The following is a 21,814-nucleotide window of genomic DNA, read 5'->3' on the forward strand; positions in this document are numbered from 1 at the left end:
CAGAGGTGCAGGAGGGTGAGAGGATTCACCAGAGAGAGAGTGAGGAGCAGAACAAGCAGAAGTACTGAAGACACTGCTAAGGGGAGCAGCGGGTGCGACAGGAGAGGTCTGCCACGCCATGTGGGATTCTCCCTGGCCGGCAGGGAGAACTACCATTCTCAGGAGGCTGTGGATATCTTCATAGTTCTGCGCTAAACCTGCTACGCCACTGGGGAGGCTCATGACAAACTTTTATCAACTTCAAGAAGTGCTGACTCTACAAAAACTAACAGTTGCTCATCAACAAGACAGAGAGTTAAGTGCCTAAGTGTTTCCATCTACATTTGTCTCATAAAATTCTCACAGCAACCCTATAACCTAACCTACATCACTAGGTAAACTAGTTTGCTGTGGTCCTTTTCATAAACTAGGTAACAAAAGTTTGATTTCAAGTGAATTTTCATAAACTGGGTAATAAAAGTGTGATTTTAAGTGAATTTTCACAGTCACAAAGCTACAAAAAAGAAGAACCAGAGTTTGCACTCTTGGCTGAATTCCGAAGACTTTTAAGGAAGAAAACGACTCTCATGCTGGAAGAGAAGAAAAAGTAATTCCTGAGAACTGATCCTCAAAGACAGTTGGATGAACAAACTGCTACATTCATTCTTGTTACTTTAACATAAATGATCTAAAATGAAATCTGAGCTTAAAGATTAACGGCCTTACCAGACAATTAACAGGCAAATGTATAGTTCCTTTCCAGCATTCAGAAATCTTTTCACAAGGCTGTTCTTCTACTCTTGTAACTCCTTCGCAAGTCCAATGCCCTGGTCCCAAGCAAAGTCCAGCATCTCTGTGTGCTGCCTGCATTTGTGCCCAGACAACAGAGCAAACGGCGTGCACTGCATCAGAGGGCAGGCTTATATAAGAGACACACGGTAGGAAAATGAAGTCAGATGTTTTGGCCTGGAGAAATGGGACACACACCTGGACCACAGCAAATGGGCTGTAAAAAAGCCTCAAACCTCAGAAATTGCATTAGGCCCACAAGCTAAGGTTTTTTAAAAACGCAAAAGGTAGCAAGGCAGGTGGTTTGTCCGCCCAGGGACCCAAAGCTAGCCCCAGGGCAGAGTATCCATGTTCCTCTGACGCCCCCCCCACCTCACTACCCCAGAGGCCAAGTGGGAAATTCTACTTCTGCACACCTGCAGTTGAGCAAATCCTGAATCCCTCTTAGAGGAGGGAAGTAGGGACTGGGAAAGGTTTAGCTCAAAACTCCTCAGTTGGCAATTACTTTACATGTTTAATAATAATAACTCTACAAGATAGCTGTTATTTACATTTTACAGATAAGGAAACTGGTACAGATGGGTTAAATAATTTGCCCAATATCACGCAGCCAAAAGTGATTGAATTAGAATTCAACCCAGCACTGACTGACTCCCAAGTCCATACTATGTTTTTAGATCCATGAACTTGGACAAGCCACCACTCATTTACAAGGAGGATGCTACAAAGCTTTCTCCATCTATCAGGCCTATCAAGAAATAAAAAGGCAGCTCTCCTCCCAATACTGCCCCTCTGTGTCTATGCAGGTATCTCTCTTTTTTATTTTCTCCTTTTGCTAAAAACCTGTCCTTTTAAAATGTAAAACAATAATAATAAAAGAAAATTAACTGGAAGTACAGCACTCAACACTTTTCTCCAAGCAAAATTCCTAGAACATAGAAAATCGTGTATATAGGTATGTACATACATCTGTATGTACATATTTGTTGAATGGATGGATGGATGGATATATGACTTAATAAATGAATATTCATTTTATCCACTATTCCCTTTCTTTGAATAGCTATTTGATTGGGATTTGTGTGTGTGTGTGGCTTTTTTATTAATGAAGCAATTATTTGTGGATTGCATTCCTACTTTAATCTCATTGTTTTCCTGGCTGCCCTCATAAACTAAAATGCTAAAAATGGCTTGTCCAAAATTTCTTGTTCTCTTCTTCCAATAGAGTGGCTCCTTTCCCTGTCTATTCAGATCCCATTTTTCTATAAGACCTGGCTAAAAATCTTAGCAAGAAGCCTTTGCCAGTGTTACAATCCACATTAATCCCCTCTTCTGTGAATTCTCACAGTTCTTCAACTTCAGTGTCTCAAAAAAAAGGGTGTTAATCTTGAATCCCAAACGGCCCACTTGAAGAACATTTCATTCCTTCTTTTATCTAATTGTAATTTTTTTCAAAATATGTCCACAAAACACTGGTTCTATGGCACTAGTAATTTTTTTCTTATAAATAAGAGCATTCTGTGATGAAATAAGTTTAGGAAATATATGGTTTTATACAGAATGTACTTGTCCCTTTGCTATACGCCATCTTGGAGTCTTTTACATACTAATGTGCATTTGACTCAATAACGTTCCCCAAACTCTTGATCACAGCAACCTGAAATCAGACTCCTACTCTTTGAAAGATACTCTGGCAAATGCTGGTCGATTAAATGCTCCATCCTTGCTAGCTGATTGATGATTCTCTTAGCTGCCTAAAATGGTTTAGATAATCATCAGTTCAGAAGATAGGAAGATGAATTCACAGACCCTGCATTCTAGAAATTTTGCCTGCTTGTTTGTCTTTAGAATATCCTCTGAGTGATTCAATGATACAGAGAAAGGGCTTCATCTTAAAAAATAAATGTATTTTTATGGGTCTTGAACACTAGGTAAAAAAAGCAAGCTATCAAAAATAGCTTTGTGATTTTGATCACAACAACAAAGAGAGATGAGGAGTGGGAAAAGCAGAGGCTGGTAATTTTTCAGGGGATGGCACATGCAGAATAATAAAGATAAAACATATTGAGAGCCAGGTTGAGCATAATCAAGGCCCAAAACACAAAGCTGAGACAGGCTTTGGTTAACAAGGTTTTGTTCCCTTGTTAACAAGGGCCTTCTTGAGCATCTAGACTTTAGTGCCTCCTGATTTCATAGATGTGGAATCTAAGGTACAAACCTCCCAATTTAAATGAGTCACCTGACTCCCCTTTCAAAAAATTTCCCAGGGAATAGTGCTGCTATAAACATTGGGGTGCAGGTGCTCTTTGGAATTGATGTTTCTGTGTCCTTTGGGTAAATACCTAGGAGTGGAATTGCTGGATCATATGGAAGCTCTATGTTTAGTAGGTCCAGAAATCTCCACACAGCTCTCCATAGTGGTTGGACCAGTTTGCACTCCCACCAACAGTGCAGAAGAGTTCCTTTTTCTCCACAACCTCGCCAACATTTGTTGTTGCCAGTTTTTTTAATATGTGCCATTCTCACTGGTGTAATATGGTATCTCATTGTAGTTTTGATTTGCATTTCTCTGATTACAAGTGATGTTGAACATTTTTTTCATATGCCTGTTGGCCATTTGCATTTCCTCTTCAGAGAAATTTCTTTTTAGCTCTTCTGCCCATTTTTTGACTGGATTATTTTCTTTGTTGTTGTTGAGTCTCATCAGCTCTTTGCAGATTTTTGTGATCAGTCCTTTATCATTAGTGTTGTGTGCAAAAATGTTCTCCCAGTCGGTGGGGTTTCTCTTTGTTTTTGTTATTGTCTCTTTTGCTGTGCAGAAGCTCTTTAATTTGATGTAGCCCCAGCTGTTTATCTTTGCCTTCACTATCACTGCTTTGGGTAATAGCTAAGCTTTGGAAACAACCCAAATGCCCAAAAATAGATGACTGGATCAAGAAGATGTGGTACATATATACCATAGAATATTACACAGCATTCAAAAAAGATAAACACATGCAATTTGTAGCAACATGGATGGCACTGGAAGGGATCATGCTCAGCGAAATAAGCCAGAAAGAAAAAGAAAAATACCGGATGGTCTCACTCATAGCAGGAATCTAGAAAACTTAAATAAGGGACCAGGAAAAAGAATAACTATAAGAAAGAAAATATCAAAATCAACAAATAACTATGAACCAGAGACACTCTATGGGGGTGTGGGGGACGGGAAAAGGAGGGATTGCGGTCAGAATAAGGGGGTTGTAATTGTATGGGGAATATAAAGATAAAATTTTAATTAATTAATTAATTAATAAGAAACAAAAAACAAAAAAATTTCCCAGGGAAAGAAAAAAGTATTAGCCAGTCCAATATTGAAAAAAGTAAGGTCCTCAAGCTCTAGACATCCCTAAGTTCTCAAAGATTTGTGCTGAGCAATCCTACCTAGTTGTAATTTTATGTACCTGTGTATTTATACTATGCGGCTCCTGCTAGACTCTAGGCTCCAAGAGTCTCCAAAAGTGCAGAGACAGCTCCAGGCATGCTACCTGGTAAACAGGTTATTTAATAAATATTTGCTAAATGGATGAAGGGATAGTGGGAACAATGTCTACAGATTAAAGCCTTTTATGGGTTCCACCATCTTTCTTCTCAGCAGTGTACCAGATGACAAGCTTCTAAGAAGAGCAGAACCCAAGTCCACAGGATTAAAGAATGCTACCTATTTGAGTTTCTACAAGACAGATCCCAAAAAGGCAGCCTTTTATTCAACCAACCCATGAATGAGTAGATTACATGGACCTCTTGAGTGGCTTACACTCTAGTTGGTAAGCCAGATGGCCGGGGTAGGAGAGAAACTTACTGCTCACAAAATGCTTCATCAGGCTAACGAAGCGCCATAGGTAGCAAGAGATGCTATTGTCTGAAATACAAACAAATCTATTCAACAAGGACATGAATCAAAGCAAAGACTCCATTTTTCATCAACAATTTATCACAGACTCATCCACCATCATTTTCCTAAACCCCTCTTGAGCCTAATGACATTTTAAGTGTGATCTGCCTCTTGGGGACATTAGTTCCCTGAGTTTATTCCTTGCTGGTGACTTTTCACTGGTAAAACTACCTCTCTGAAGTGTTTAGGTGAGGTAGGGACTGGAGAACAAGGCCAGAGAGGGCAGACCATTTCTGTCCTAGGATTTGGTAACAGTCTTGTGTATCTCCTCCTCCTCTCAGGCACAAAATCACAGAGCTCAATCATATTCTCTCTGGAGTTTTCTTTTTGTTTCCAGGTCAGAGAGCTACAATGACAACAGTATGTTCCAATGCTCTGGGTTCTCCCAGTTCAGTTCCAACTTTTGGCCACTTCACATGGTTTCTGCCAGAAAATTAGATTTCAAACAGGTGCAGTCCTGCTGATTAGCATTATAATAGATGGTAATTACTTAACAAGCCCATATATACCCAGAGGAACTTCAAGAGAAATATGTTTTGCCAAGTGTATCTTTTATTTATGTAAAATACTGCAGGCCTGCTCTGGAGTTCTTTTAGTCTAAGTGAAACCCCTGGAAGCTTTGTCTGCATATGTTTCAATGAGCTCTGTGAGTTCAGGCACTGGAATTTAAAATTTCATTTCTTGTTGCTGCCAACTACAAAAGGTTTCATATGTAAAGTCCTTATGAGAATTTAAACTTGATGAAATTCTGCAAAGAGAGGACAAATGGACCTTTTCCTTCTCCCTTCTCCATGGGGTGGACAATTCCTACTTTTAGAAAACTCAGACTTGAAGAGATGCTTCAGCTTGGTGCAAATTGCCACATGGAAATAATTAAGTATTCCCTCATATGAACATCTTCAAGGATCCCAGATTTTTATAAAAATAAAATCTCTTTTTCATGTACCTTCGTCTCACTTCTTGTTTAAGCAATTCACTCAACTGTTAACCATCCTGGTCCTCCCACCAAGGTTTTACGTTCTTCAGAAGAAGGAAGGTATCGCACACAACTTTTGCTTCACTAAGTCCCCGTATCTACCACAGTATTAGACCCCAGTAGGTGCTAAAGAAGTACGCACACCTAATTAAATTCACTCATTTATTCAGCAGAGTGCCAGGAAGATCTTTGGGGTGCCATGAATACAGTAGTAAACAAAAGATTCTACATTTATGGAAGCCTGGTCTGGCGACAGACAATAAAAATAAATAAGAAAAATACATGATGTATTAGAGAAAAGAAGTACAGTAAAATAAAGCAGGAAAGGGGCATATGGTGTCACAAAGAGAAGGGTAAAATTTTAGACAGGACTTGCCATAAAAGGTGTTACTAAGAATGTAATATTTGAGTAAAGACTTGAGCCATGTGGGTACCTGGAGAAGGAACATTCTAGAAAGATGGAATCACAAGTTCAAAGGCTGAGGCAGGAACAGGCTGAATGTGTTTACAGGGTATCAAGTGGGCTAATCTGACCCGCAGTGAAGTGAGCAAGGTGAGGAGAAGTAGGTGCTGAGGTCAAGGGTAGTCACGCAGGAGTCTTGGCAATGTGTTGGCTTTCCAGATTATGATGAGGCCTTGAGCTTTCAGCCTGAGGGACTTGGTAGCAGAATGGTATGATCTGATGAAGTTAGGATGCAGTTGAAATGACTCAGGTATCCGATTATAAGGATTGGGTCAGAATGGTATCAGCAGAGGTGTGGAAAGATGATCAGACTGAGGATAGATTTTGAAGGATAGATTTTGTTGAAGAGACAATGGATGTTGCTGTGGGACTGGAAATGGTACATGTGAGAACAATTGGCATCAAGGATGGCTTCTCAGTTTCGGCGTGGGCAACCAGAAGGATGGAGTTGCTAATTCTTTAAATGAGAAGGGCTATGAGAGGCTTAGACTGGGAAGGTGGGAAGTCACATAGACAGCTTTGGACATAATCAAATTTGAGATGGCCTTGATACAACCAAAGGGCCATGACAAGCAATCAGTTCACATATGAGTCTAACTAAAGCTCAAGAGCAGGTGTGGACTACAATTAGGTATGCTGACTCAGCAACATTGAGACTGCAGTTAAATCCATGAAATGAGATGAAATTGGTACAGTAAAACCAAAACAGCAGCTCCCAAATCTCCTTATTTCCAATTACTCATATGCATCAATAAATAATCATGGGGAAAATATCTTTCACCTGACCACGTGTTCTGTTCTAAGATTCTAGAACTATGAATACACAAAGAGATAACTCTTTAAATATTCATAAAATTGTCAAGGTGGCTTGTAGCCTGGCCCTTTGGTCAGAGCATCATATAGATGTCCTGTTTCTCACAATAACCCTAAGAGGAAGAACTCTCATACTCCCATTTTACAGATGAAAAATTAGGTTTAAAGACCCTAGTCAGATGCCCAAAGACACACAATGTGGGGACGGGGGAGTCATCCTGTAGTTAAAACTCACTGATTCCAGAGAGAGGGGTCCACTGAAGAACCATGGAACTGAGGATCTCAAATATCCACTAACCTGCTGCTGATCAAAGATACCAAGAAGGAGAAAGAGGGCAGACAAACAGGCCTGATCTTGCATTAGGCCTGAGCTCATGCCAGTGCTTACCATGGGGCTGAATGACCCTTGAGAGGGTTCTTTAATGTATTAACTGATTCACAGTACCCAAAGGTGCCAACTTTTTAGTCTCCGAAAGATTTCTCTCAAGTAACATAGTCTCATACCCTGGAGAAGTTTCTATTTCACATTTGCAAAACAGTCATTGACAGAGATTTTCCTCTTCTTTCATTCCAGCACAGCCCACTTCATGATAGGTGGGTGCTTTTACTATCACCTACTTTTTATATAGGAAGAAACAGAAACACAGCTTCACTAAAGGTCACAAAAGTGGTTGTTAGTAGGGTGGGATTCAAACCCAAGCAGCCTGGCTCCAGGACTCTGCCTTCAAAGGCTCTCATCCCTCCAAAGGGGATGCTTCATCATTGCGGTTCTTATTAAGAGCAAGCACCTCTTCTTCAGGATGAAACACGAGAGTGACATAAACCAAAGATGTCTTCGGGGGACAGGGGTGGCAGAACTAGGGGGAACAGAGCTCAGCGTGGTGCATACTGAACCACCAATCTAGAAGACTCCAGAGTAGGGCCAGGACCAGCCAGCTGTAACCTGCAGGCTCCATCTCCCCTCCCCACCAGCTACCAAGACCCCCGCCCGCTGTCCTACATGCGACACACCCAGCCTCTGGTTCCAACAGCAACCCCAATACTTCCACTTGATGCAAATTAGGCTTATAAATCTTGCTTTGAGAATTATAAAGTCTACTATAAAATTTCAGGACATGAATCTTAATACATGAATTATCGTAGTCCTTGCCTGCCTGCAATTTCTATTCTAGCCCAGCATTTCTCAGATATAGTCTGACCAAAATCTCAAGGATACCCAGCCCCGCTGTTAGTGATTCCTATGCACACCAAAATCTGGGCAGCGTTAATCTACCCTTGCTCTTGAAAAACCAACCTAAAGCAACAGTTTATGTTGGGATTCTGCTTCAAGAGCAAGTGAAATCTTTCCCTCTCTCCAGAAGGTGCTTTCTCCTAAGCAACCCCCACTGCAATCACAACTGACACATCACTCATTGTCTGGAGAATAATTATCTCAGACTGGCTTCTAAACATTCTAGAAATCCACTTCAGTTTTCTAAACTTTCTTCTATTCCAGTGTTTCTAAAATGTATCCCCCGTATCACTGACTATTTTAAGAGGAACCTTAAATGAACTTTTTTTCCTTTTCTTTTAGAGGCCATGTGCTTATTTTAAGGTGAACAAAGAAAAATATATAACTATAATATCCAAACCTGTGATTGCATGAATACTGGGGCTTCAGTGGAAAATAAAAGAATCAAAGTTTTAAAAGATGAAGTAAAGAATAGCACAGGCAGTGTTCAAATAAGAACCTTGGATTGAGAAGATCTTATCCTGCCTGGTGCTTTCTAAAGGGGACCCTCAATTTCGGCCACATTTCTCCACCCGCCACCCATGGGCACTCTCTGCCTCACTACAGTAGTGTCCCTGTCCTTGGGACACCATTCCCTCTAAACACTTTTTTTTTTTTTTAAATAGAGGCATGCTTTATTTATTTAGTTTGTTTGTTTGTTTATACAAGCACTGGGTACAGTCAGAAGCGCGGGAGGGTGAGAGAATTCACCAGAGCCAGAGTGGGGAGCAGAACAGGCAGAAGGACCGAAGTACACTGCTGAGGGAAGCAGCGGGCGGCAGGAGAGGTCTGCGCACCATGTGGGACCCTCCTCCGGTGGCCGGGGAGCAGCCGGGGATCGAACCAGCGCCGCAGAGGCCGCGGGCAGCTTCGCAACCCAGAGCTCAACCACTGCGCCACCGGGGAGGCCCAACCTCTAAACACTTCTAATGGACAGTTCCCGTAACTTCACACCCAGTTCGTGCCTCCTCCCAGGAACCCTCCAGGATTCTTCCAGCAGTCTTACTTAGCACTCTCCCTTTCTGAAGTCTCTTAACATCTGGTGCCACTCACTCAGCACCTAATCATAACTGGTAGTATCTATAAGCTATCTCGTATCATTTCCCTAATAACATGGAAGCTGGAGAGTAACCTAGGGTCTCTCTCCCCTCTGGATTAGAGTGTTACACATCCCTGGTTGGATCTGAGCACAAACCAGGAACTCAGTGAGCACGTGTGACTTCGTGCAGTTGAATGAAGTGTTCTGCAGCAACGTAACAGCTGTTTCATGCCCTCCCCATCTCCTTACTTCAGGCCAGATTTCTTAGCCACACCCAAGAAAGGATGTATCTCTTCATCACTGCCAGATAAAGAGCAGAGGCCAGAACCCAGGGAAGTGTGTGTGTGTGTGTGTGTGTGTGTGTGTGTGTGTACCACAATTGATGGGAATGGAAAAGGTGACTTTAATCAGCCCAACTGCACTTTGACTGCTTCCAAGGACCACTCACCTCTGTTAATCTGTCCCCACCCTCATTCTGGAACAGCCAGAGTAGTCACAGCATCCTCTAGTGAAAATGACACTAGATGAGCAAACAAAACCAACTCCACTTTTGATTTATCACATGATTTGGATCTTTTTGTATTTCAAGATTTTTAACCTGTTCAAGAGCTGTCATACTTAATTCACACTTGCTAGAAGGCAAAAAAGATGATGATTTTAAAAACAGTTTATCTTGTACAATAAAAACATCAGGGACACCACATATGAATCTGCAGGTAGACTAGGAAGTCAGGGAACTCAGTTCTTCACTGGGCAAGGGGTGGGCAACAGGCGGTGCAAACCCACTTCCAACTCCCTTGTTTGTCATGTAGCCTGGGACACCCATTTAAATTCTCTAGGGCTCAATGTCCTTGTCTGTAATACTTGTGCACCAGATGATCTGGCCTAAGGTCAAGTCCAATATGAATGTGAGAACCTTAAAGCATGATAACCAAGCCAGACTAGTACCCATAATACACTGGAAATGCTCAAAGGTGGGGATGGTACCCTTGATGTGCTCAGGGTTGGGGAGGGGGCAGCAAAGCATCACTAGAGATATTCAGTCACCTCTACTCCAGTGAAAATCTACTTTTCAATGTTTATAAATGTTCATCCTACCTGCTCTCTGCCTCACTGCCCAACTCCTCATCTCTTCATCACCTCAGTCATGGTTTTTCCTTCCTCTTCTTGTTCTAAAACAACAGCCACCTCAAACAGGTTTTAAGCATTAAGGTCTGGCTCTGAAATTAGTTATTCCTTCAGCTCCCCCTCAGACATGCACTGTTTTCATGATTGAAAGGACCAATGGCCTTGTGTGGAAAGGACATGCAATGAGTGGTAACCCATGGTGGGAGGGAGGCAGAAGTAAGGCGCATTGGAGAAAGGGCATGACAAGGCACTGTGTTCTTGGGGTTCCATAAACTTTGCCTGCTTCCCAAAGAGTAAGCCGTAATCTCCCAGGGTTGTACATGGTGTGGTATGTTGCATCCTCCCTGTGAGCCCTGTAACCATGGTTTCGTGTAGACTACATCACGCCCTGAGCAGAAAGAGAACAGGCTTGCTCCTATTTTCCCCTAAAACTCCAGCTCTGAAAAAAAATATGAAAAGTGATATGCCAAGGTGATTTGCATGACCCTAGAACAATCACGAAGCTATTTGTTTTCAATAATTAGAAGGTGATTCTGGCTACACATCTCCATGAGGACCTGCTACCTCTCACTAGCTGGAAAATATATATACCCTGGGCCTCCCTGGTGGTGCAGCAGGTTGAGCACCACTCTGTGAAGCTGCCCACAGCCTCTGCAGTGCGGGTTCAATTCCCAGCCGGCCAGGGAGAAACCTACATGGCACAGCAGACCTCTCCAACCTTGCCCCCTGCTCCCCTCAGCAGTGTCATTGGTCCCTCTGCCTGTTCTGCCCCCTGCTCTGTCTCTGGTGAATTCTCTCACCCTCCTGAGCCTCTGACCTGTACCCCAGTTCTTGTGTGTGTATATATATATACACACACACACACACACACACACACACACACACACACCCCCACCCAGAGCCACACCTGCCTTTGGTGGATGTAACGAATCTGGATATGCAGAAATCATTTCCCAACTTAACGCCTCCCTCCAAGAAGAGCTAAAAAAAAAAAAGGTGGCTTCTCCCTGCTTCTCTGGGTGCAGACCTAGGTTGAGGCATTTGGCTTCTAGCACATAGAGAAGGCCTATTTCCAACTCCCTAATATTTTGTTAAAGCAATCAATTAACACCTCAGTTTCTTGAAAATCAAAACAGGTAAACAAAATAACTTTAAGTGGGATGCAAAGCACTGACTGCCAATTACTCACAAGGACCAATTTTAAAATACAGCCATCATTCTGGATGGGTGGGCAATCCACTGGGCAACACAAGCTCAAGCTGGGCTGATGTTATGGGCACCCTGTGAGTGACATCCTAGAGGGGAAAACATTTTCTCTGCATGTCAGAAGATGAGCTAAGCACCATGTAACAGAATAGAAGCTAGCTTCCTCTGGGAGGGAAAAATAAAGCAGCTCCTCTTCAGGCTACGCAGGACAAAGCCAGGACATGCAAGAAGCCTTCAGTCTAAGGCTCCACGTGCCTCTTCAAGGACCGAGGAACCCACGCACACACAATCACACACAGCCAGTCCACCACACGCCTGCAGAAGGCACTGGATTCTCCGGCAACCCTCAGCATCCGCGGCCGGGGGTTCTTCCAGCTCATGAGGAACCCCTGTCTCAGGGGGGCCAAACCCTTTTTCCAAGTCTTCTTTGCTCCACTGCCCACTTCTCTCCATCTGCGAAGTGGACTGTGCTTCCCCAAGGTAACTGAGACACATACATCCCAGATGGCAATCAGTCCCTGCGCCCCACGACCAAAGCCAAGGCCACGAGTCTTCCCCCCAGAACCCTACAGCCCGGCTCCTGCACCGGGAGGCGCTGGACTCACCCAGTCCTCGAAGTGGCGGCTCCCGTTCTGCAGCAGCTCCTCAAACTGGATGGTGCAGTTGGCCACGAAGTCGTCGTAGCCGATGGGGGCATCGTGGAAGACCGCCAGCTCGATCTTGCGCCCGTTGCACACATCGGTGACGAACTCGTCGTGCCAGGCCGGGCTGTTGGTCTTCTGTTTGGTGGCCGTTTGGCCGATGCGCGAGTCGTCCACGTTGAGGGCGATGTAGGGGTCCAGAAGGAAAGTCTGCGGTCGGGGTCCCACCGCATGGCGCAGAGACCAGGCTGTGGGCTTCAAGCTCACGGCCTCACAGATTTTGATCTTAAGAAGGCCATTGAACACTACCATGGTCGGGGCGGAGAGTAGGGGTCGGGGTCACTCCGTCCGCCCCGAGGGCAGGAATGAAGAACCGACGCCCGGGCGCTCGGCCACGGGGACTCCTGGGTCGCCGGCCGCCCCACCCCACGGTCTCCCTACACCTTGTAGCGCAGCGTTCTGGCTCGGGCGATTCTCAGCGAGTGCATGTATTTCCTCGCTGGGTTCCTAACGGAAAACAGGGAGGGGGGGAGAGCTGGGGGACGTCCGTGTTTGGAGCAAGTCTCTCCCCCCCTACCACCAGCAGCACCTCCAGAGGAGGAGACGAGCTGCCGGCTCCGCCGCAAGCCGCGGGGGCTGTCTGGCCGCCTCGCTGGCTCCCCGGGTCTGGGCTGCGGGACGCGGCGCCGCGCCCGGCGCTTACCTACCTTTCCGAAACATAATCCCCGGGAAATTTCGAGTCCGGGAGGGGGAGGGGGCGGTGGGACGGGGCGGGGACGAGAACCGGGGCGCAGATTTCAACCCGGATCCTCTTCGCGCAGCCGGCGCCTGCCTCTGACCGCGCGGAGCGGGGGATGGACCGAGGGATGTTCGGTTTATCCGGAGGGATGCATGTCGAGAGGAAATGGTCCTCCTCGGAGTCAAATTTTTAAAAATCCACGAGCCACACAGCCCAGCCGGCCGCCGCCTCGGGGGCGCAGCAGCGCGGTCGGCGATCGGCGGGCGCCAGGAGCCCGGAGCCTCACATCCGCGCGGGCGCGGGAGTCGGTGGCCGCGGCTCGGCTCGGGGCGCAGGCCGGCACGGGGCGGTGCGCAGCGCGGCGGCGGGGCCGGGTCTGCGACTCCCGCGGCCCCACCTCCCGGGCGCCGGCGCCCGCCCTCCGCGCTCCGCGCTCCCCGCTCCCCGCGCGCCCCGCGTCCCGGCTCCCGGCGGCTGCTGGCTCCCCGCGCCCGCCCGCTCCCCGCGGGCTGCTCTCCCTCGGTCGGTGTGCGGGCGAGTCTCCCTCCCTCTAATGCAGGAAATGCGCAAAAGACGTCAGTGTGTGTGTGTGTGAGTGTGTGTGTGAGAGTGTGTGTGTGTGTGTGTGAGTGTGAGTGTGTGCACGCGCGCTCGCGCGCGCTCCTGTGTTTAGGGAAATAGAAAGTTTTGCCGGTTGGGGGAGCAATACGGGCCAAGGGAGCCGAGGAAAGCACGACCCAGAGCCGGCGAGCCTGGCCGGGTCGGGGCAGCCGGCTGGGGAGCCGGATCGGGACCCCGCGCGGGCCCGGGAGCGGCGGCGTCGGGGCGAGGGTGCGAGCCGGGGGGCTGCAGGCGGGTCTTCAGTCTGCGCCCGACGACCAGCGGGCAGCGAATTTCCCCGGCGCCCCGCGACCAACTGTGTCTTTAGCGCCCGGGTCCGGAGCGCGGTGGGTGTCTCGGGGCCCTGGACTCGGGACCCTCCCCCAGCCCCACCCCCCCATTCGGGCCGCGGCTGGCGAGAGCAGCCGGCCGAGCATTGGTCGGTCGGTTTGTCATTCTGTCCCGATGCTCTGCCTCGGGGAAGGGGGAGGGAGAGGGTAGGGCGTGCAGGGCTCGTTGCAGTTTTTAGTTATTCTCGCTCCCCTTTCTTTGGGGGCGCTCTGCCCCTTGGGATCACCCCTGGACTTCACGGGCTCAAAGGGAACTTGTTGATAAGTGAGTGCTTGGTAGGTCCCTGACTCGGATTGTGTGTTTATTTTTTACAAAGTGACTTCACATTTACTTTGGACCTTGTTTTCCCCTTTTGGGGGGCACCCCGGCTCTGCTTCGCCGGCTGACGGCTGCAGGCGGAGCCGCGGGGAAACCAGGCGCGCCCTCGGGGGGCGGGGGGCTGTGTGCGCGCTAATTTCCTTCGTAACCTTTAAACTCTTGCTGGAAGCCGCGGCGGCTGCTGATCACGTGAGGAGAACCCTGGGCTGCTGGGGAAGAATTTCCTCCGCGGGGAGCCGGGGACGCAGCCGGCGGCCTGGCAAGGGACTGCCCCGCGCCTGGGGACACGAACCTGGGAGGGCGGGGCCGAGAGCGCGGAGGCCCGGGCGCGGCCCTGGCTGGAATAACACCCCAGGGACCGCGCTGGGAAGAGATCATCTCCGCAACCTGCGAGCTGGGGGCCCCGGGGGGGTGGGGGGGGTCTGATGCAAATGGAAAAAGGAAACCACGGCCCTCACCATGTGCCAAATCCTGTCAGGGAGTTTGTAGGAATCGTGGTAAACAGTGTTTATCCGGCGAGTCTGGTTAGTGTGGGTCAAATTTAAAACTCGCCTCTGCATCGCTTCTTCTCAGCGGGAAAAGATTATCATTGCCGGTGGCTTAAAGGCTTAAAAAGGCTTAAAGGCAAGGAAAGAGAGTGTCCCCTGGAAAAAGACGGTACCGAAAGTAGCACACAGGTCGCAAAAGATAATCAGAGAAGCCCGGGGTGACCTGGCAGGTCCCCGTTTTGCAGGCACCGCTGCTCTCCCGAGTTTAGCAGTGATGTCTCCAAGCCCTTCCTTGAAGGCGGCGGGAAGGAGAGTGTGAAAATGCAGATCTTAGGGGAAATTGCCGCAGGTGACTAGTACACAGGATGTGGACATTGTGCCTGACTTGGTTCCTTAGCCCAGCTGGAGGTATTATATTTTAAAATCTGTGTATTTAAGGAAGGACAAGTGGGAGATCGCATTGCTGTTTTATTTCTTGATTATCAGAAGGTTTCCTCCTGGCTGTTCACTTGCACCATTCTATTCTTGTTATAGGACAGGGAGAGGGGCAGCCCAAACCCCACAAACCTGCCTGGACCCACAGCCAGGAACCCGTTTAATATCGGGGTTGCTCTATAACATTCTTACTAAACTTCCCCCTTCAGTGTGCCTGTGGGGGAAGGTGATGGCAAATAAGGCTTGATCTGAAAATGCACTGGGAAGCCCTTCAGCACTAGAATAAATCCAGGGAGAGACTTTGACAAAGATGCAAATTTCAAGGGGTACCAGTAATCTCAGCAGTGTAAATAATATTTTATTTTCATGTAATATTTTACAAAGTCAAAAGCACTATAAAAATGCAGGATCCACATATCCACATTTTAACTAATCAAAAACACTGTGTTTAAATGTTCTTTATATCACTCAGTTTATCAGCACACCCCTTGTATTTTGTATCCAAAGCACATTGTTCCTTTGCCTCCTCCTAGCTCTGGTTCCGGTGGGAGGTCTAGGAAGATAAGGAATCCCTGAAGCTAGGAATTGTGGAGTAGCTGGTGTTTCCTACCTTCTCTCTGCTCTTTCTCCCGGTGAGTCCTAGCTTGCTGTGCAGACAAAGCAGTGCTAGGTATTGAGAGGAATGGGCCCAAGTCCCTCCTCTTCAGTGTGCTAAACAAGAAATAAGTTTAAAAGTAGTAAGGACACACTGAACTTGAACTTTTAGCAAGATATAATCTTCCCCCTCCCCAGGAAACACCCCCAAGTAAGTATATTAAATAGTGTCCCTTACCATCTCAGTGACTCAATGGTCTTAAAACCAAGAATGTATACTTCAAAGCATTTCCTTGCAAGCCAGGGAAGTTTTACTGGAAGGTAGATTCTACTGCTCAGTTATAACACGTGAATAACCAAACTGCAGTTCTAAGATGTGAGGGATGTGTGGCCTCTCCTGTCAATCACAAGTCTTTGCAGGGAGGGTGAACATAACTCAGAGACTTGCCCAAACAATATGCCTGTTTTATATGGGATGAATATTTAAGTAGCCAGGGAGCATCTGGTACTCTCCATGCAAACACTGCTAGTTCTTTGCCCTTGTTACATACTTATTTCTCAAGAAAGCTCTCACCTCCCTATTCTCACATTTGGTGGAATGAAAATAAGTATTCTTCAGGGGCAGCATGGAGGTACAGATGTGCACTACTTTAGGGGAACCTTCCATTTACCACAGGGGGTGTCTGAAACAACCCTGTGCTCCCAGATTTCAAATGAAAAGAAAAACAAGTCCATGCAGGGGGGAAGTTTCCAATGTAAAATTCCAATCAATAATATTGCCTATTTCTTCCTTCTCTTGGCCCCTGTGTACAATCCTGAGGGACAGGTCAGCGATTGGCCTACACATTGAGTAAAACGCCCTTTGGATTCCAACTCTGGCCTAGTTATTTTGTAATCTTTGAAAGAGGGAGGAGGAAAGGGGAAAATGTGATACAAGAATTTAACAAAGATGATCAGGATGGTGCCCACTCCTTGTAAAATGTCATGGGAGCAAGGACTTTTGCTAAAGCTGGAGTCCCCAGGGCAGTATGGCAATAATACAGCGGATGTAGGCATACTGGGACCTCTCAGAAAGTGCAGAGAAAGATCAACCTTGCCTGGGGGAACCCAGAAGAGCATCTTGGCTTTCCCATAGCCATTCCCCCTCCGCAAACAGGATCAGGAAAGGGATTGGAGATAACAGGAACAGTGTGCACAGCCAGGTAGGCAAGGCCATAATTGTTTGGGATGAGTGAGTGACCAGGTGTACCTGGCATGTGGCAAGCAGTAAGACGGAGTAATGTAGGTGAGCCAAATAATTAAGGCCTTGGAAGGCCTGTGAATGCATTGCAACTTCTTCCTTGAGATACAGGGATTTTTCTAACACGGAGAAGCAGCAAAACCAGAGTTAATACTGCAAAACAACAATTTTTAGGGAGTGGATATTTTTCTCTCCCCAGAAAACTCACCCCCAAACAGGATTTTAAAAAGACAGAAGATTCAAGTTTGAAGATAATTATACCCCATCTGATCATAACAGCCCATGGATATTGTTCAGTGGGCTACAGGAAGCAGCCAGGGGTCGCCCAAAGCTGAGACTAGCATGTTAATATGCCTGTCCTTGTTGCTGTGCTAGTTGTTGTCATCCATAGAATGCTAATGTCTTCTCCAAAGGTCCGCCTCTTCAGAGCCTGCTGAGCATTCATGAAAATAGAACTTAGCCACCTGGGCCGTGGGACAGAATGTGCAGTAGCACAGTCACACAGAACCTTCCAGAGCTTTGCCAGCCCTGCCCTAAGGCCATGGCCCCTATCTTCAAATATCTGCTACAGAAAGATAAATCAAGGTAGCACTTGGGAAATGATGAGAAATGGCACTGTCAGAAAGTGCTGTGAAACTTACAGACTCTTGAATGGCAATCAGAATGGCTATTTGATCCCAGTGACCCCGAAGAGTTCAGATGATGTGGAGAACCCTCCCAACAGCACTAGTGGCCATCTAAGCCTCCTTCCCCTTCCCCTCAAGATGTCCAACCTTGCAGGTTTTTCAAGTGACTTCCAAACCAACTCAGCACTGAGACTTGTTTGTTACACTCTGCAAGATATGAGATCACCTGTTATAGATTCTTTATTAGTGCTAAATTCCTCTATTAAATGAGGAAAGTGAGACCAAAAGAAGCTAACTGACTTGTCACACAAGAAAACACTTTCAAAAAACATTATTTAAAGGACTATAATCAAACCTTACACTCCCTGGTTGAAGTTTGCCTCTTTTCCTAGTCAGCATGCAGGACCAACACCATGCCATGAGATAGCAACTACTCTGGTTACATTTTAACTCCTTGGAACTAAATTTCTATCAAACCACTGTCCAGCTTTGTCTTAATGTATTGCCTCCAAATGGAATTGAGCTGCATCGTTATAGACTTGTAATTCTTGGGGGACTATGATGTTGATAGAGATCTCCCTTAAGTTTTGGTGACACGTGTCTTTACAGCAAAAGGACATTATGGCTCTTCAGTTTCTCTATTTTCATGACTTTTCTCCTAACACCACTTAGATGTATTTTCAACCTATGTTTTTATAGTATCTGTACGAGTTTGGCAGCCGTCTCCACAGGCTTTCCCCAATGTTTGATCAATTAGCAGGATGACCGATGAGACTGCTCAGGTTATATATCTCAAACATGTTCTGACATTAGGTTAACCCAGTTCTACTTTAGTTTGCCTTGCAGGATCATGAAACTGAATTTGAAGGCAGGGAATACTGTCTTTTGTCACTGATAACAATTGTTTAGATGTTACAAAATGTAAAACCAGGGGCTTCCCTGGTGGTGCAAGTTGTTAAGATGCAGCACTATGAAGCTATCCGCAGGCACTGCAGCACAAATTCAATCCCTGGTCAAGGAGGTGACCCCCATGGCATGGCAGACCTCTCCTGTCTCGCCCACTGCTCCCCTCAGCAGTGTGTTTCAGTCAATCTGCCTGTTCTGTTCCCCACTCTGTCTCTGGTGAATCCTCTCACCCCCCTGCACCTCTGGCCTGTACCCCAGCTCTTGTATGCATAAATAAATAAATCTTTAAAAAAAATGTAAAACCAGAAGTGGTTAAATTCACAGACTCTGTTGCCACCAGTATGTGATGCAGGGTGGCAAGTCCTTTCCTTGTTTAAAGCCCCAACCCTCCTTATCTCCCTGCTGAAGCTTCAGTGCCTTCTCCATACACTCCTGCTTGCCTAGTAGCCTTGACCTCTTCCTGCACCAAAGGCTACTTACTGGGAACTTGTCTTAATTCTGCTATTTCCCTCAAAGGTCTCTGAGTCTGAGCACACCTTGTGACAGATCTGGATAGTCCCCCTCCAGCACCTTGGATATAGCAGGTACAACTCTGCTCTACAAATATTTGTCACAAGGATGGCCCTTTGAAATAAGAAGAGTATCACACATCTTATTAGCCTCTCGCTTCCTTGCCCAGACAAGCGCCTCGGCAATGGCTGGTTCGCTCCACTTCACCCCGGAGCCTTGAGTGATGAAGTCACCCGCTGCTGGACCGCGTCGGGGCGGCACCCCGCGAACCCCCGGCCTTCGCCAGCGGGTCTGCGAGCCCATAGCGCCCTCTGGCGGCCGCAAGCGCCCCAGCCCGATTCCTCCCGAGCTTGGCCACCTGGGGCCTGGCCTGGGCTCCAAAGGCTAGAGCAATTGGGATTCCTTAATAGGCTGAAGGGATGGATCAAGGGGCACACGCGGTACACTGGCTTTATCCATGTGCCCATGATGAGCTGGGACAAGTGCACTCAGCGAGCACCTGTCAAACTGTGCGGAGTTTTGTTTTTTGTTTTTTTTTTTAACAACTAGACTGCTCCAAGCGAAGAATTCTGTTACCACACAGCACCAGAGCAACAGGCCATCCACTTGCCAGTTAAATTCATGCTGAGCTTAGGAAACTTGAAGATGAAAGATATGTATTCCAGGGTTTTGAGAAGGTAGAACTCCAAGGTTAGCAAATGCTAAGCACCTCCAAATGGGTCTTACAGAGACAGACTCTGCCTTTTTCTAGATGTAGGATGGCACGTCACTTTCTGAAATGGAAAGGGTGATAAGAGGTGGTCAAAGAACCACACTGAAGAAGTCACTCCCAAGTGGGAAGCAAGGGAAGTGGGAGAGGTTTGGGGTTCCCTAGAGGTTGCTCCCCTCATTCAATAGGTAACTTGGCTTCCTTTTCTGAAGAAGCACAGGGGCATCAACTGGGAGCTCACTCAACTTTTGGCCACCAAACCCAACGTCCACCAGGAACGAAGAGCGGCTGAGAGCTTCCTCCGTCCCACCAGTGTCATGTACGCAGGTCCCTCCATCTTGGCCCCCACCTGCTTACTTGGTCCATTGCCAGGGTCTCCACTGCTCACCTCACTCTTTCCTTTGGCCAGCGCCCCTCTACCCCTCTTTCCCATCAGTAAGTCTCACCCATCCTCAAAAAGAGTCTGCATGCTTCCTCGCCTTCCTCTTCTCTACAGCTACCACTCAAGCCTCTTCTCTCCCTCCCTAAACTTCATGAGCATAACATATTCTCACTTTCTTACCCTGCACCCTCAGCTACACCATGAGGCTCATCAACATGTCTCCCATCGAGGGCACCCATCATTTCCACCATGCTAGGCCCATTTTCGGAGTCTCTATCTCACTTGGCCATACCTTTTGCAGCATATGATGCCCCACCCTCCTTGAAATGTTCTCTTTCCCAGGTTTCCATATCCAAGCTCCTCCCAAATTTTCTTCCTGCTTTCTTGACTTTTAGTTTTCTTTTCCTTTTAGTTTCTGTTGTTCTCCTCTTTCTCTGTTGTCCCTTTAATGCGATATTATTTAATCATTACATTGCAGGATTCTATGATGATAATGCAGAAGTCACCACCATGAATTGTCATGTGAGTGACCATAAAGTGGCATAAACTTGGAAGGAAGGGATGATCATGGTGGCCCGGAGTGGCAAGGCTCTGTGGGGGAAGAGAAATGGAAGTTGGACATGGACCTGGAGGAATTTCAGAGGCAAAGAAAAAGAGAAAGAGCATCCTTTGGTGGAGGAACTTTCCATAAATCACAGATAAAGAACATAAGATTTTATTTTGTGACTATTAAGCATCTCCTCTGGGCCAGAACTTTGTAGGCATGACATAAAATAGGAAAAAAAAAAGACATAAACCCCTAGTTTAAATTTTAGGTAACATTCCCATGAAATGATTAAATAGCCACAAAAGGTAGCACTTGATGAAGGCATTGATGGTGGAGAAAAGAAAGAACTCAGCTTGGGCTTCCTGGAAGTGGCACGTCTCATGGGCAGCTCTGTGTGACTTAGGGCAGCTAACTGCTCTCAGATATCCTGCAAATGCAAGAAAGCTCAGGCACAATAGGTGTTTATTTTTTCTCAGTTCATGGGACTGGTGGGTGAGCAGGTCAGAGGACTGGCCCTGTCTCTCTCAGGCTTCCAGTCACCCTGGGGATTGTGGACAGTGGAACCATCCAGAAAGAGAAAAGATCATGGCGGTACATGAAAGGTTTTTATGGATTAGGTTATTGGGATACCCATTGGCAAGAACATGTTCCTGTGGCCACATGTAGCTGAAATGGAGGCTGGAAAACACTTTAGTCCCATGACAGGAAGGAGCAGAGAGCATGGCCTTAGGTGAGCAGAGAGCAGTGTCCCACTGAATCTTCTCCTTCTTTGCTGGAGATTAGGATTACCCATTGGGGTTAACAGTCATTGCAAACTCAATCCCTTTTCCATTTTCCTCTCTTTGCTCATCTTATCTGTTTAAAAGGACTCTGTGGTTGTGAAGAGAGGCCAGGAAGACTAGAGGGATATGCTCTTTCAGCAACTTCCCCCACCCCCATTAATGCCATGCTGCCCTTCTTTTTTTTTTTTTTTAAGATTTATTTTTTATTTATTTATACAAGAACTGGGGTACAGGCCAGATATATGGAAGGTGAGAGGATTCACCAGAGACAAAGCAGAGAACAGAACAGGCCGACTGACGAAATACACTGCTGAGGGGAGCAGCGGGCGAGAAGGAGAGGTCTGCTGCA

At 46.6% G+C, this 21,814-nt stretch overlaps 1 protein-coding gene across 1 annotated transcript in view; it reads right to left on the reverse strand.

The window, feature by feature from the left end:
* The window catches only part of PRKCE (protein kinase C epsilon), a 457,999-nt gene extending 444,999 nt beyond the window's left edge, over positions 1 to 13,000 (reverse strand). The window contains exons 1-2 of the mRNA XM_054687735.1: positions 12,946 to 13,000; positions 12,203 to 12,745 (exon numbers count right to left, since the gene is read on the reverse strand). Coding sequence (XP_054543710.1) covers positions 12,203 to 12,550 — 348 coding nt within the window. The 5' untranslated portion in view covers positions 12,551 to 12,745; positions 12,946 to 13,000. The remainder of the gene's footprint in view (positions 1 to 12,202; positions 12,746 to 12,945) is intronic.
* Between the last annotated feature and the right edge of the window lie 8,814 nt (positions 13,001 to 21,814).

This window comes from Talpa occidentalis, unplaced genomic scaffold, assembly GCF_014898055.3.
Source record: "Talpa occidentalis isolate TD23 unplaced genomic scaffold, MPIMG_talOcc4v2.1 talOcc4.5, whole genome shotgun sequence".
Classification (NCBI taxonomy): domain Eukaryota; kingdom Metazoa; phylum Chordata; class Mammalia; order Eulipotyphla; family Talpidae; genus Talpa; species Talpa occidentalis.